Source organism: Anopheles ziemanni, chromosome 2 (genome assembly GCF_943734765.1).
Source record: "Anopheles ziemanni chromosome 2, idAnoZiCoDA_A2_x.2, whole genome shotgun sequence".
NCBI lineage: Eukaryota > Metazoa > Arthropoda > Insecta > Diptera > Culicidae > Anopheles > Anopheles ziemanni.
In genome coordinates this window covers 9,777,658-9,791,571 of record NC_080705.1, presented here as the reverse complement: position 1 = coordinate 9,791,571, position 13,914 = coordinate 9,777,658, and the positions used below count along the sequence as shown (strand labels likewise).

At 45.5% G+C, this 13,914-nt stretch overlaps 1 protein-coding gene across 1 annotated transcript in view; it reads left to right on the top strand.

The window, feature by feature from the left end:
• LOC131280959 (thrombospondin type-1 domain-containing protein 4) overlaps positions 1-13,914 on the top strand; it is a gene marked incomplete at its 5' end in the record, with an annotated part of 75,840 nt that overhangs the window by 20,791 nt on the left and 41,135 nt on the right. The window contains 3 exons of the mRNA XM_058310208.1: positions 7,999-8,089; positions 8,167-8,269; positions 8,355-8,518. Coding sequence (XP_058166191.1) covers positions 7,999-8,089; positions 8,167-8,269; positions 8,355-8,518 — 358 coding nt within the window. The remainder of the gene's footprint in view (positions 1-7,998; positions 8,090-8,166; positions 8,270-8,354; positions 8,519-13,914) is intronic.

Below are 13,914 nucleotides of genomic sequence, written 5' to 3'. Positions count from 1 at the left end.
CGCTTCAACATTGACCTGCTAAAGGATAATGAAGTGGCTGTGCGCTACGGTCAGACTCTCGAGGCGGCACTTCCATCAGAGGATGAGGCCTCTACTGCACCAATGGAGGAGGTATGGACTAAAATTCGCCTTGCAGTGGAAAGTTCAGCTTCCAGCAGTCTGGGTGCTAGAACGAGGTCACGAACATCAGACTGGTTTGATGCGGAGTGTCAGCTGCTCGCTGACCAGAAGAACTTTGCCTGGGGTAGAATGCTCCAAGCTGGAACGAGAGCCAACGTGGAGCAGTATAGGGTTGCCAGGAATAGGCTGGTTTCGGTCTGCAGGAGAAAAAAGAGAGCGCAGGAGCATCGAACTGCTGAGGACCTTGAGCAGCTCCACCGGTCTGGTGACACCCGAAAGCTCTATGAGCTTGTTAACCGGGAACGTAGGTCTAGTGAGCCTGCCATAGACATGTGCCGGGATAGGGAGGGTGGATTGCTCACCAGCTCTGGCGAGGTGGTTGAAAGGTGGAGGCAGCACTTCGAGGAGCACCTAAATGGGGTTAACTTGAATAGGAGCATGGATGCGGAAGTACCACTTGGGGCACCTGGGCACGATGATGATTACCCGGTTCCATCCCTGTACGAAGTCGTGCAAGTGATGCGGAAGCTTAAAAGCAACCGAGCTGCGGGTGATGATCAGCTCTCTGGTGAGCTCTTCCATCACGGAGGGGAGAGCCTAGCTCGAGTGCTTCATTTGGTGATCGGCAAAGTTTGGGAGATGGAAGAACTACCCCAGGACTGGATGACCGGTGTCGTTGTACCGGTCTTCAAAAAAGGGGATAGGTTGGACTGCGAGAACTACCGTGGCATTACCATACCAAATGCCGCCTATAAGATCTTCTCTCAACTTTTGCTCCAACGGTTGCTGCCCCTGGCCGAAAACTTTGTTGGGGAGTATCAAGCCGGCTTCATGGATGGACGCTCGACAACTGACCAGCTGTTTACGCTCCGGCAGATTTTACAAAAATGCCGTGAGTACAACTGCAGAACGCATCACGTCTTCATTGACTTCAAGGCGGCCTATGACAGCATTGACCGGCAACAGCTGTGGATGCTGATGAAGGAGTTTCAGTTTCCGAACAAGCTGATCAGGCTGTGTAGGGCGACTATGGGCAATGTGATGTGTTCTGTAAGGGTCGGTGGTGTCGCGTCCGCTCAGTTTGCTTCCCAGAGAGGGCTGAGGCAAGGGGATAGCCTTTCGTGTATCCTGTTCAACGTGGCCTTAGAAGGTGTGATAAGGCGAGTAGGCATCGACACGCGAGGTACCATCTTCTGGCGCTCAATTCAACTCCTGGGCTACGCGGACGACATTGACATTGTTGCGATCAACAAGAGGACGGTTGCGGAAACGTATGCTGGACTTAAGTCAGAAGCTCAGCGAGTTGGACTCCAGATCAACACGTCAAAGACAAAATACATGCAAGGATTAGGGTCTAGGGATAATACCCCAGATACCTTTCCCGGCATCACCTTGGATAACGACACTCTGGAGGAGGTGGGTTCCTTCGTATACCTTGGATCCCAAGTCACATGTGACTCGGACACATCCTTGGAAATTCGGAGGCGCATCCTCGCTGGAAATCGCACCTTCTGTAGTCTACGTAAGTGGCTGCGATCTGGTCGTGTCTCCAGGCGAACAAAATTGACGCTCTACCGGACTCTAATAAGGCCCGTTGTGCTCTACGGACATGAGACATGGACCTTACTGGAAGGCGATCTGCGCGCACTTGGCGTTTTTGAACGCAAGGTGCTACGTTCGATCTTCGGAGGGGTGCGGGAAGCGGACGGCGCTTGGAGAAGGCGGTGGAATGATGAGCTGTACGAGCTGCTAGGTGATCCCCCAATTGGTGTCCTGGTAAAAATTGGGAGACTAAGATGGCTGGGACATATAGCGAGGAGGCCTGCTAGCTATCCAGCCAGGGAGGTCATCGAAAAGGACCCAACAGGCACGCGGAGGAGAGGGGCGCAGCGAGTACGATGGCTTGACCAGGTCGAGGCAGACTTGCGGAGGATCGGTGTTTCGAGTTGGAGATCTGCAGCACAGGACCGGGCGTTATGGCGCAACATTTTGTTCACGGCACGAGTCGACCGACGGCTCTAGTCCGTTATATATATATATATATATGATTTTCAAGACTGTAACACCTATTGCTCGCTTCCTTACCTTTTTCAAAGAGTCTTCCATTGCATGCATTTTGGCCTGAAGACGAAGCTCCGTTTCCTACAAAGAGTCGATAGTTTTCTCTATTATCATCGTGTTTACACTTAACTTGTGCTGGGAATATAGATTTACCTTCAGCGAACTCTCCATAGCTGTCTTCATAGTTTGCTCCACCTCTTGCAGCTTGTCTTGCAAGTAATCGAGCTTTGTCATTAAAAGCTCCATCTCGAAACCTCCAATTGCCATTGTCAGCCGGGCTGATAAAACTACACCAAAACATAGCACCAACAGATAACTACTATTATGCATGACTTTTAACTTGCTGCAATTCAAAGCACTCAAACGCACAATCGGTACGAAAGATGAAACACGACTGAGGATCGTTCGGATTCGTTTGGCTAAGAAAGGCTAGAAAGAACTGGAAACTAATTCTGATAATGTGGTCTGAGCGATAACGCGTGCAACATCATCACCAACACTGAGCCAACTGATCGCGAAGATATTTTGGTAAAAACTTGTTCTTTCTGGGTGACCCATAGCTTTATGGTAAACGACAGCTCATGCCACAAATTGAGTCGAGAACGTGAACCGGTTATGTTATCTCGGACGGTAATTCCCAGCTTCGTTTTCTGACTCGTCAAACGCTCAAGACTAATTGGAGTTCCGCGACTGCCAAGCGATAGCGCCGCTTAGAAAATCGGCTTACGATCGAGGCTCCCCATCTCGACGGCGTGGGTTCGAATCCCAACCGAGACCGGACCCTCCCCTGTACGAGAGGACGGGCTGACTATCCACGTTCTCAAAGGGTAAAAGTCTCGTAAGCCCTTAACGGGGCAGGCATGACCAAAGAGGGCGTTACGCCAAGAAGAAGATTGCGATGGACGTATAGGGTGAATTAAAAAAAGGGTCTTGAATCGCAAAGGCGATTGTATTAGATCAGAGAAAAACAAAACTTCTTGAAGTTTGAATAAAAGTTGCTCTTTTTCTATTGTTCACCTTGTAAGTCACCCATATTTTACACCAAATCAACAGAGGAGACCTTATTTCTTGTTCTAGCTGGAACAATACTTTAAAAATATTTAAGCTGAACAGAAAATTCAAGCAAGCTTTGATTGTTTCCATGGAGAGAGGATTCGTCTACCATCCATGATAAAACGAAGGCGTGCAGCTAATTTATACGTAGTTGGAATGATTCCGATCGAAAAGATTAGCCACAGACGCATCAGGGTAAAGGGAAATCTCTTGCAGTTAATGAAAACCTATGCAGCGTAATCAGAAAGTTTGCCCTTATAATTGGCAACTGCCACCAGCAGCAACAACCATCGACCATTGTCCATCTTGTACGTTTGCGGTATTTTTGTAATTAAGCACCATGCACCCACTCTGGGAACTTTCCCTCTTTTTTTCTCTCTCACTTGCGCATAATTCCTCACAACTTTCGGTCACAACTTTTACATTTACCAATCTTCTCTGGCTGGCCCGCAAAGTGTCCCGGTGTGGGCTGCCTGACTTACAATTCCACCGACCATCGGGAAGGATGTCTCCTCACGCTCGTGCCGCCACCGCAGAGGCTGTCGCACAAGAAAAAAACATTTAATTCTATCCGAGCGAATAAGTGCGGAACCCGTAAATGGATTCCGTTTCCGCACTCGAGCTCGTTTGGCCCCGTCTTCCATACCGCCATCGTGGCGTGGACGAAGCAAACGTGCACTGTGTTGAAGTGTACCACCGAGAGAGGATGGTGAAATTTTCGTTTCATTTCCTTTTCCCGGTTGGCAAAGTTTCCTTCCCGAGCGGTACACTTATATCCTCGCCAGTTGGTTCGGTTAGCTAGGGGATTGTTTTATCTCACCGGTTAGGACGGTTCTTGGTTAGCTTTTACTCCTTTCTGCCCAGGTTTAACCGTTTTCACGGCGAGTGGAACGATAACACAAAAGTGACACATAGTTTCGTCATTAATGCTGCTTTTACTCGTTTCGCACAAAGGACTAGTCCAGGGTCTTAATGCAACCCGAAAGTTACGGAAAACACAGCAAATAAAGAGGTTTCTCTTTCACCATCGCCTTGCTGGCGAGACTCTTGAAACAAATTAGAGAATGGGGTTTTGTCTCAAATGCCATTACGAGTGCACTCGTACCCGGTATCTCACGCGACAGTGCATCCGGAGCGGTTCGTGGCTTAAGCAAACACCATTAAAAAATATTTCGTTTCCACCAACCGACCGTCGAAAGCCCGCTTCTTCCACAGCGGGACGCCGTCAAGACGAGTGGGTCCAACGATTCATCACCATCGCAAGTAGATATAAAATACGTTTGTAATTCGCCTCGAAAAACAAGCACGTGATCCTCTTTGCGACTTTGCGCCAGAGATGGATCGCCCGAATGATGGCGAAGGAAGTATAACAACGAGCAAACTGTACATAATCCACTTTCATCTAATTATGCTCCACTCGGATGCTTTTTCTCGGTCGATTTTCGGAGGGAGGGAGTCACTTCTTTAGGGAACGAATCGTTGAAGGTTCCCTCCTCGAGAATCTTTTGGTTCCATTGCCACATGCCGGGGGGAGAAGCACACTCCTTGTCAGCTTCTTACAGTTCCATTCTAGAGGTGAAGTGTATATTCCCTTTTCCGTCCCGTTTCTATTTCGAAATTTAGCGCTTCAAAAATGCTTCAAATTTATTGGATTTATTAAAACATTCGTCGCGCAGTGGCGAGGTTTGTAGCGTCCAAGTGCCGGAGTACAAAGTGCAATCACACTTCTAGACAACTCCCGCTTCCGCGCTAATGACAACTTCGCTTCGCTGGCTTCATGCTGAGATTCATCTTCCAAATTATCCCCCTACCGTTCTCGCGCCTCGTGAGAAAGCGGACGAAGCGATCGGTTAAAAATTGGTTCAGTATTTAATCGGATTATCAAAATCACAGCTTCCCAGCAGGATTCACTGCAGTGGAAACTTGCGCGAGTGCTCCCGAATGCATCGGAAAGAGAGGTCGAACTGGAGATGGAAGAAAAGCGGAAGGCGATTGCATTAGTTCCTGGGGAATATCTTCTCGAACTCGAGTGCCGTACCGTAAATTGTGTTTAACTCGTGATGATGAACCCTTGAGCGTACTTTCCCACTGTGAAAGGGTCAGCTTTAAGCAAATCCATCTACCAACGTCCTCAGTACCACTTCCACAATATCCTTCACTTCATGTCCATCCGGTAAATGGGAGATGCAGTCTAATGGTAATACCGCTCCTGAAGCTGCTTCCCTCGGCTCATCCCTTGATCTGACCGGTGCAATCTTCTAAAAGAGTCACACGTTAGATTCGGTTTCTACTGCACCAGGTTGTCCGTTGGTTCTGGTGGTAAGCCTTCTGACAACGTGGTCTTCTGGTGGTTCGAAGTTGGTCTCCTTGAACAATCTTGAAACCTCAAACTTTGAAATCGATTTTTATGGAGATTTCTGCTCTTCTTTCGTTCCATCCAAACTATTAAAACATGTCGAGCACATCAGAAAGCCGAGGTAAGACTTTGTTCACACGAGTGTAGGATTATTGCTTATGAAACAAATCATGACTCAAGGCTGAGATAAACAATCTGCATTAAGGGTCGTAAAAGTCGAGCAGCTGTTAAGAAGTTACATAAAACGAGAGAGACATGTGCTGAGCATAAAGTAGTTTTGCAATTACTCCGGTGAATTCGTTTCAACATGATAGTCTTGGATATCCTCAAAACAACACTTAATCAAATTGATATTGTACAATCGATCCACGGCGTTGAACATGGGAATTTAAGGAATTTAAAAGCTCCCACCATGCCTGGGTTCTATATTTTGTCTGAATTTGCACCAGAAGGCCATTTGTATCCGACGCAAGTTCCGATATGGAAACAACTCATTCAATCCTGCAGTTTCCACCAACATTCGACGCACCATTCACGGGATGCTTTTCTCCCACACTTTGGCACCGAAATTCCCACCAAACAGCCGACTCCACTCGAGCTCCACCCTCTACACCGAAAAGCGCCGGCGGCAATCCTGTCAAGTACGGTTGTAACTGACACGCAGCGAATCCGTCCAGCGAGCTGGCCACCGAGACGTGTCGGAACCGGGCGTGAGTCGTTGATTATGCATTCCGTCGCAACTGGTCCCGAAAGGTGCGAAAGGTATTGTGCGAGATTCCCGAAAATGCTCGTAATATTGGTTCGGTTGCGCACAGTGGGTCGGGTTTACACTAATGATGGGAATGGACGTTTTGTTAAATACTGTAACAATTTGGAGTAATTGCGTTGTTTATCAATTTTGGTATTTGGACTACTTCTTGTAACATGTAAGCGTCTATCAAGTTGCATTTTAAAGGTACTATTTCACATGTTTAATAACGTTTCTAGCGAACATGAAATGAAACTCAAATTATCTATTCTTAATAGACTCTGTTTTGAGTATGGATTTATCCACCCTCTGCCCCACTGTGGCATGGAAGATATGGCACCGCTTCTCGGATTGAACCAGGAGATTAAGAATCTGGTACCGCGCAGGATCGCGAAGTGGCGTTGAACGGTGGGAAATGAGATTGTACTTATCAACTCGTTCCGGGAACCATCCCATCACCGTCAGCTGAAAGGAATCCGACGGGTTCATCTCGGTGAATCTCGCCGTCACAATCGCTCAACACCGCGCGGCACGGATGAAGCCATCGTCGTGAGGATCCACCACCATTCCGATCCTCCGAGGATCCACCATGCACGCTGATTAACACTACTCTAACCGGCGACCGGGATCGTTCCGCTTCAGCGAAACCCACCGCGCCGAATTGTTCGAGCTGTCAGTTTTCATTCGACTTTTCCACCGCGGTGCGCAATGGAGGACGACATTTGAATTAACCAGAAATGGAGCTCGCCTTTTTCACTGCCATGCGCGAGCACGATGGGGGGGATAGTGTCGGCATTGTGTTGTGGCTGCATGTAAATGATTAAATAATTCAATTTCGTCCCCACCGACACGGGCCGGGCGTTTGTTTTGGCTTCTTTATTTCGGACCGCGAGCGAGTGAACGTCTTTTCGAGGTTATCAAGCGGCCTAGATGAGCAGCCTCGCCTGGACCGGGCGGATAGTTTTAGAAACAATCTGACAAGACCTTGATTGATGCCTTTTCCGGGCCCAAAAACGTGTCGTGCGTAGGGACCCGTGGAGAAGTCCGCTTCGTTCAATTGACCGGGATCGAAACGCGACGGAAGGGTGACCTAATGGAACCTATTCGTCTTCAGATGAGATGTGGATCTGATGGGCTCCAATGAGGGCTTCCAAGTACCGGATAATTACGAGGCGCGTTTCGGGAAAAAGCAATTATCAGCATTCAATTGAATGGTGTTTGTAGTAATATAGATGTATTGAACATATTACAACCCCCGCGGCAACCGGTTGATCAGTTTGTAATGGGAATTGAAATGTTTATCCTGCCTACGGCAAACAGGTCCACTTGTAGGACAAAAGCTGGTCATTTGCCAGCTGGCGATTCTATGGAATAATTAAACAAACGACGGGTCGGTAGTGAATCGATTACAAAGGCGGGTGTAATTACAATTCGATTTCAAGTGAATCGTAGCTAAATGATGCATTGTTTTATCTGGCACATTTGTTAGCGACTACTGATAATCTCGTATCATCGCTTTCTATAAACCTTCGGGGAATCATTAAAAATTGTTCAGGCCAGATGATAGTCGGTTTCAATAGGATACAAAATGAAATATTATTTTGTGAACAATTTTTGCTTTGTTTCAAACCTCTAAAACTTTTGTTTCAATATGTTCTAGGTACATAAATGGAAAAAAGAGTACGAAACCGGGCGTCGAGAGCCATGAGTGTATTGGAATCATCAAGCGCTTTCACCTTTGCAACGAACAGGTAAATTGTTCACGTAAAACCGCTTTATTTTGAATTTGTGTAGAACGAAATACTGTAAATTGTTGGTATATTTTCAGGATTGCCCAACAACCGACGGAGACTTCCGTGAGCAGCAGTGTGCCCGTTTCAATAACCAAACGTTCCAGGATAAACGTTACATATGGGAAGCGTTTGTGAAAGGTATTGCAAATCGACATCCAAGTGGAAATGTATGGTTATGTGTCATTGTAGTAACGCCTTTCCATTTGTCCACATTTATTCGCAGAGGATGCCGAGTGCGAACTGAACTGTAAGCCGATCGGAATGCGTTATTTTGCGACACTGAATAAAACTGTCGTCGACGGAACGCCTTGCATCAAACCGACGGAGTACTTCCGAAACAACGAGTCGACCGTTGGCCGAGGGATATGCGTCGAGGGTGTGTGTAAGGTGAGTGAACGTTACTGGCTCATTTATTTCTAACCTGAACATTGTTGTCGATTCACAGTTTAATATTGGTGATGCCAATCAATTCATTAAGATTTATTATTTAGTTTGTTAGGTTTTACGACTGGAACAAATTAATCTTCAATACAATGAAATGCTGTCTAACGAGAAGTCATAAATCATAAACTTCACCGACAATCACAGTTTTCGCCATATTTATGCAGAACATTTTAACGAGCATATCCTTAATTATAGAAGCAACTTATATTGCCTTTGTCGCTTCGTGTTACAAAGAAATCGTTATCCGTCCGAACAAATTTTTACTACTCACCGTTTGCGTGACTTACCTTTACGACCTGGTTCAACCGAAGGAATGTTCTTTGTTCTACAATATTTGAAGGTTTGATGCTTCTTTCAAACGTATTGTATTTTGGATTGTAAAAACATAATTCTCCACAAATAATTATAGATTTCGGTTAGTTTACATACAATCAGTTTGAACAATTAAACTCGTCAGCATTTTTGCTCACAAATGAAAAGATAGATTTATGACTTGACTACATAATTTCTTTTCTATTTCACGTCTGACTTTTCGATTTTTCACATAGAAACAAAACGTAGTAAAGGTAGAGACGAAAGCGCAACATGGATGTGGATTAACTTTCCAGCTGCCGCATAGATCATCGATGATCGAGCATAAAAAGCTCGATCGCTACACTAGCGAGCTCTGCCGGTGCCTAGCGCAAGCTCATTATGTTCTGTAGACTGAGTCTTCAACATGGCGTGGAATAATGTTGCTCACATGAGCTTGCGCAAGAACATCATTCCATTAACTGCGTGCCGCAGCAACACGCGTCTAGACGTGTTCAGTGGCGTTGAAATTAAATTCGTTCCCTTCGTTTATTTGTACAACGGCCGATTGTTTATTCACGCTCACGACGAGCTGATGTTCGGCTGTCAATCGACTCGGGCCATGCTGGTGGAAGTGTAAAATTAATAGAGCACGTAGCGTGGCCCCAGCACACTGTTGGGAAAATTGGCCAGAACGAGGAAATACCCGGCCCATCTTTGCACCGCAGAGATGTTGGCCGAAATCCGGTTCCTCCGGCGTCGGCCGAACACCGGTTGGATTCACTTGCCGCTCACGTCCGCACGGCAAGGCGCTTCGCGACGGCTTTGCGCCGCTTGTTGTTCGATCTTATCGCGTGCCGTGATTGATGATGCTCATCATTATGAGTAATTTGTTGCAAATGAAAACCATTTTCCCGAAAACGAACCCTTGGCACGGCCGGCTGTTACGTTATCGGTTGCGTGCGATCGACATTATCGGAGAAAAGGATTCTTTTCTCCCCGAAAGCCAGTCTCCCAGTCTGCGGGATCACTTTTCACCCACGCATGGAAATATGCTTCCCCCCTGAGGGTGTTGCGTTAAAGTACTTTAATGCGCGTGCATTATGCGAAACACGCGATAACTCAAGCGTGAACAATTGGAACCTGTTTAGTGGAGTGCAAAATTGGCACCAATATGGAACGCGAGCCGGTAATTGATGTGTCCGGGTTTGTTTGTGGCGTTTAAAGGTTGTAAATTTTGAACAAAACGTTGCTGTTCCATATGGGACCATTTCCCATTGTCCACGCTATTGGCGAAAAACAAAAAATGTGATATTATGCAATTTCCGAAATTGTAACGCGTGTTATTTGAGGGAAGGAATTTTGAACAGATGAATTTAAGTTTTATTTTCATTTTTATTACGTAGTTTCACGAAAGATTTTATAAGATTTTAGAATTCTACACCTCTAAACATCTAAATTTATCTTTTAAAATGTTTACAAGTGGTTTCTTTTGGTTTGTCTAAAACTCTCAATCTTTCGAACGATTTTTGCGTTACAATGCTGATCGCCTTAGCGATTTCTGTTCTAAATATGTTAATTGATGTTTACACATTCCTCACGCCCAGTTTTAAAACCAATGTGGTAACATTTTTTGCTCATAACTGGCTCGATCGATAGGCAAAACCGCGCAAGTTCTGCTCTTTCTCTTGCCCCGTATTGTTGTCGTAAAATAATTCCATGGCCAACTTCGCGTTACGACTAAAAGCGATCAAAGCGACTTTTTTTTTATGAATGGCGCCTCCAATCCTCCACTGCGTCTGCGTCTTAAGATAATGCGCCACCGATAGCCTTTCTCTGAACTCCGACTCGTCGCAAATGTGCCGTTTGATCGCTTCATCTGGGCGACGAAAAGTCATGCCGCTCGTAAAACTAACCCATCACCGAACGAACCGGCTGCTGGCCAGATTGATTCGTCGTCGACGATGGAATTATTAACATGCGCGACCTTCGAAAAATATATATATGCTGTTGGCGTTGGATCGATCCGTGGTCCGATCGGATGCCCGTGTGGCCAATTGATCGATTCTTGGTGTGCCTCCAGTTAGCGTGTTGATTTACACGTCATATATACGGTCCCGCATGAATGGAGCGGATTGTATCGCTTTCAGCTGAGTTACGGAAAACCCTAATAGATTGTTTATGCTGACGCCTTTCGTTGGTTTCCTAATTTGTGGTACTTTATTTCATTTTGATGATGATGATCGCTTGATCTAAGACCCTAAGAGCGGAACCGAAACAAACAACATCAGGTGAGGATCAAAACTAGAGTTCGGGAAAGGAGTTTATCTCCTAGTGCCTAAAATGAATTCTCAACTTTAACTCGTAAAAGGTTTGAATATTTTAACAGCCACGAGAGTTAAACAGTGCATGATTCCGGGGAAGGAAGTATTACGCCATCGATCGGTAAAGGGTAAAGAACTTCAATAAACATATTTATGTGCCGAACACCGGCGGCGACTGTATTAATGGAACCCGTGACGGACTACACCCCTTCTCACAATGCCATGCTTCTGCTAATCTTTCTTAACTCCGTTTCATGCCGGCGCCAGCATTTTCCCCTTTGAACGTAGGTTTTGTGCTGGTAAAACACAAAACACTTTTGGCCGCACGGTAGAAGAGTGACGAAAATCATGCCCCAAACGTGAGCTCCTGGGAATGGGGGTTTAATGCAAATTAAGAAACGCGATCGATTGGCATAAATCGTCATGTGAAACATTTGCACCTGGCGCGCGGGACCGTCAAACATTGCTGTCATTTAGACAGTTTATGAGCTGCGTAGGATGCTAATTGAAAAATTCTAACGCTTATCATAAATCATTGCTGTGTGGGAACTTCTTTGAAGAGAATTAATTGAAGTAACATGCTTTTTAAATGTCATGTTGATTATCTGCTGTCAATGTTAGTGAGTCAAATTTAATAAGTGAAAACCTCTTTTAGTTAAAAATTTAATTTGAATCACCGATCGTATGTTAAACCTGGGCCCAAATTTGTATCAAACCTAATGTTATGAAGTTCATATTTATATTATACACATCAAGAGAGTCTCTGAGAAAAAAAGTAAATCTATGAGTCATGATTGAATTTGCTTCATTGCTCACTATCGACTATTAAGAAATATTGAGAAATAAATTTCGACGATCTACGGATCTCTTAGTCGACGGATAAAAATATGACTTTCGTCAGCCCAGCCCATCGGAGCAGAAGAACAGATCCCGCTCCATACCACTTCAGAGCAATGGCACTGATTGTTTCATGACGGAACTATTTCCCCAAAACCAAAACCAAAGCGAAGAAGTAAGAATAACAATCTCAATGGCTAACAAGCAAACAAAACCCAAAAAAAGGCACGCTCTACCCGAATTAGCGCTTAAGTGCAGGAATTTCTAGCGAGCACATAAAATGTCCAATGACGACCGGCGATCACGTTGCAGCGTCCATAGTTTAGTGAATCATGTGTTGGTTTCATCTTTTTTTTTTGTTGGCAATCCGTCAGCATGCCGGGAGTGTTTGCCGGGGAAGGAACGGTCGAGGAAATGATTAGCGAATGATTTAAAACAGCAAACGCGTCGGAACGCATGGGAATGCGCGTAGCACGCATCAAATCGCGAGTTCTTGACTTTTGGTTTAGTTTAGCACTTTCGTTGCTTTCTGCTTCGTTTTCTTGTTGCTCATCGCGCATTTCTTCTTAAACGCTCCTTCCATCAGTCGTCCATCCGAAGGAAGCCATCGACAGTCGGCTCACACACCCACCACCACACACTCCCCCTCCCAGCAGGCGGGTGTCTACGAATTTAGGCAAAATAAATAAAACTTCCATCTCACGCGAGCTAGGAAAAACGTAGAGGGCAAAACGCACCTCTTAGCGCATCGGTCGAGTTTTGTGGGCGGAACACCGGGCGGACGCTTGGGCGGACTATTTATAATTTAGAAATTTAATTTAATGCGAATCATTTTACGATCCCCCAAATGAAGCGAGATGAAGCCACGAGCACCACTGGCTCAATTTACCCCGTGCCGATCGGGGCGTTGTGAGTGAGCGTTTATATGTTTTTGTTTTGCAAATGGATGTTTTACACTTTTCCGACAAGCCCTAAAGTGTGCCCCCCCCCCCAGGACTTACGGTTAGGTTGTTCGTGGTTCCGGTGTTCACACGTGTTACAACGCATTTCCTTACGCGAGTGATGTATGTTCGGCATGGGATATTTCATAATATAACGCAACGCCGGGGTCACGAGTGGCATTTTGACGACTTAATCAGTTGCGGACATGAAATTCAGGTCCCATTCGTTGGGAATTCGGTTTGAGTAATAAATGTTCAATGTGCCTGAAGATCAATACCGATCGTAAAACTCCCATCGCAAATAAATGCAACGATGTGGTAAACTGCTTAACCGTTCCGAAACCGTAAATCATCATTAGAATAGAAAATATGTTTAGGTTTAAAATAATTAATTATGTTAATCTGCAAAGCAATTACGTTGATATCCATAAATTAATTCTCATTATTCTCGCGCTAAAAATGATATGCAAATTAAAAACGAAAAACAAAACACATCAGTTTTCCCGTTCGGATTCTGGTGAAGGGCACCTCTCTCGCTCGCGTGTAATAGGAACACCATTTTTCCTTCCCCAGAACGATTGTTGTCTACCTCCAAAAAAAAAAAACGGACCGGCTTGTAAACTCGCAGCCAATCTCGCATTCCATGTAGCGGTTCAATGGATCGGTTTGAAAATAAAATTGTGCTGTAAATACCTTTTCTCCCCGCCCCGAGTACCGTTTGCCTATTTCGCGCCGTTCCCCTTTCCCCGACAACGACACCCCGTTGGTTGGTTGGTTGGCGTCAAAATTTAATATTGCCGAATCAGTTATTTCACCTTTCGCAGCGAACCGTTCGATGATGATGTTGATGATGAATGCCGTGGCGCGCTCGTCGAATGAATAGTAATGCTAAACAAATAACGAAACCCGGGGTGACATGCGTGAGATCAAAGGGGGCGAGAAATCA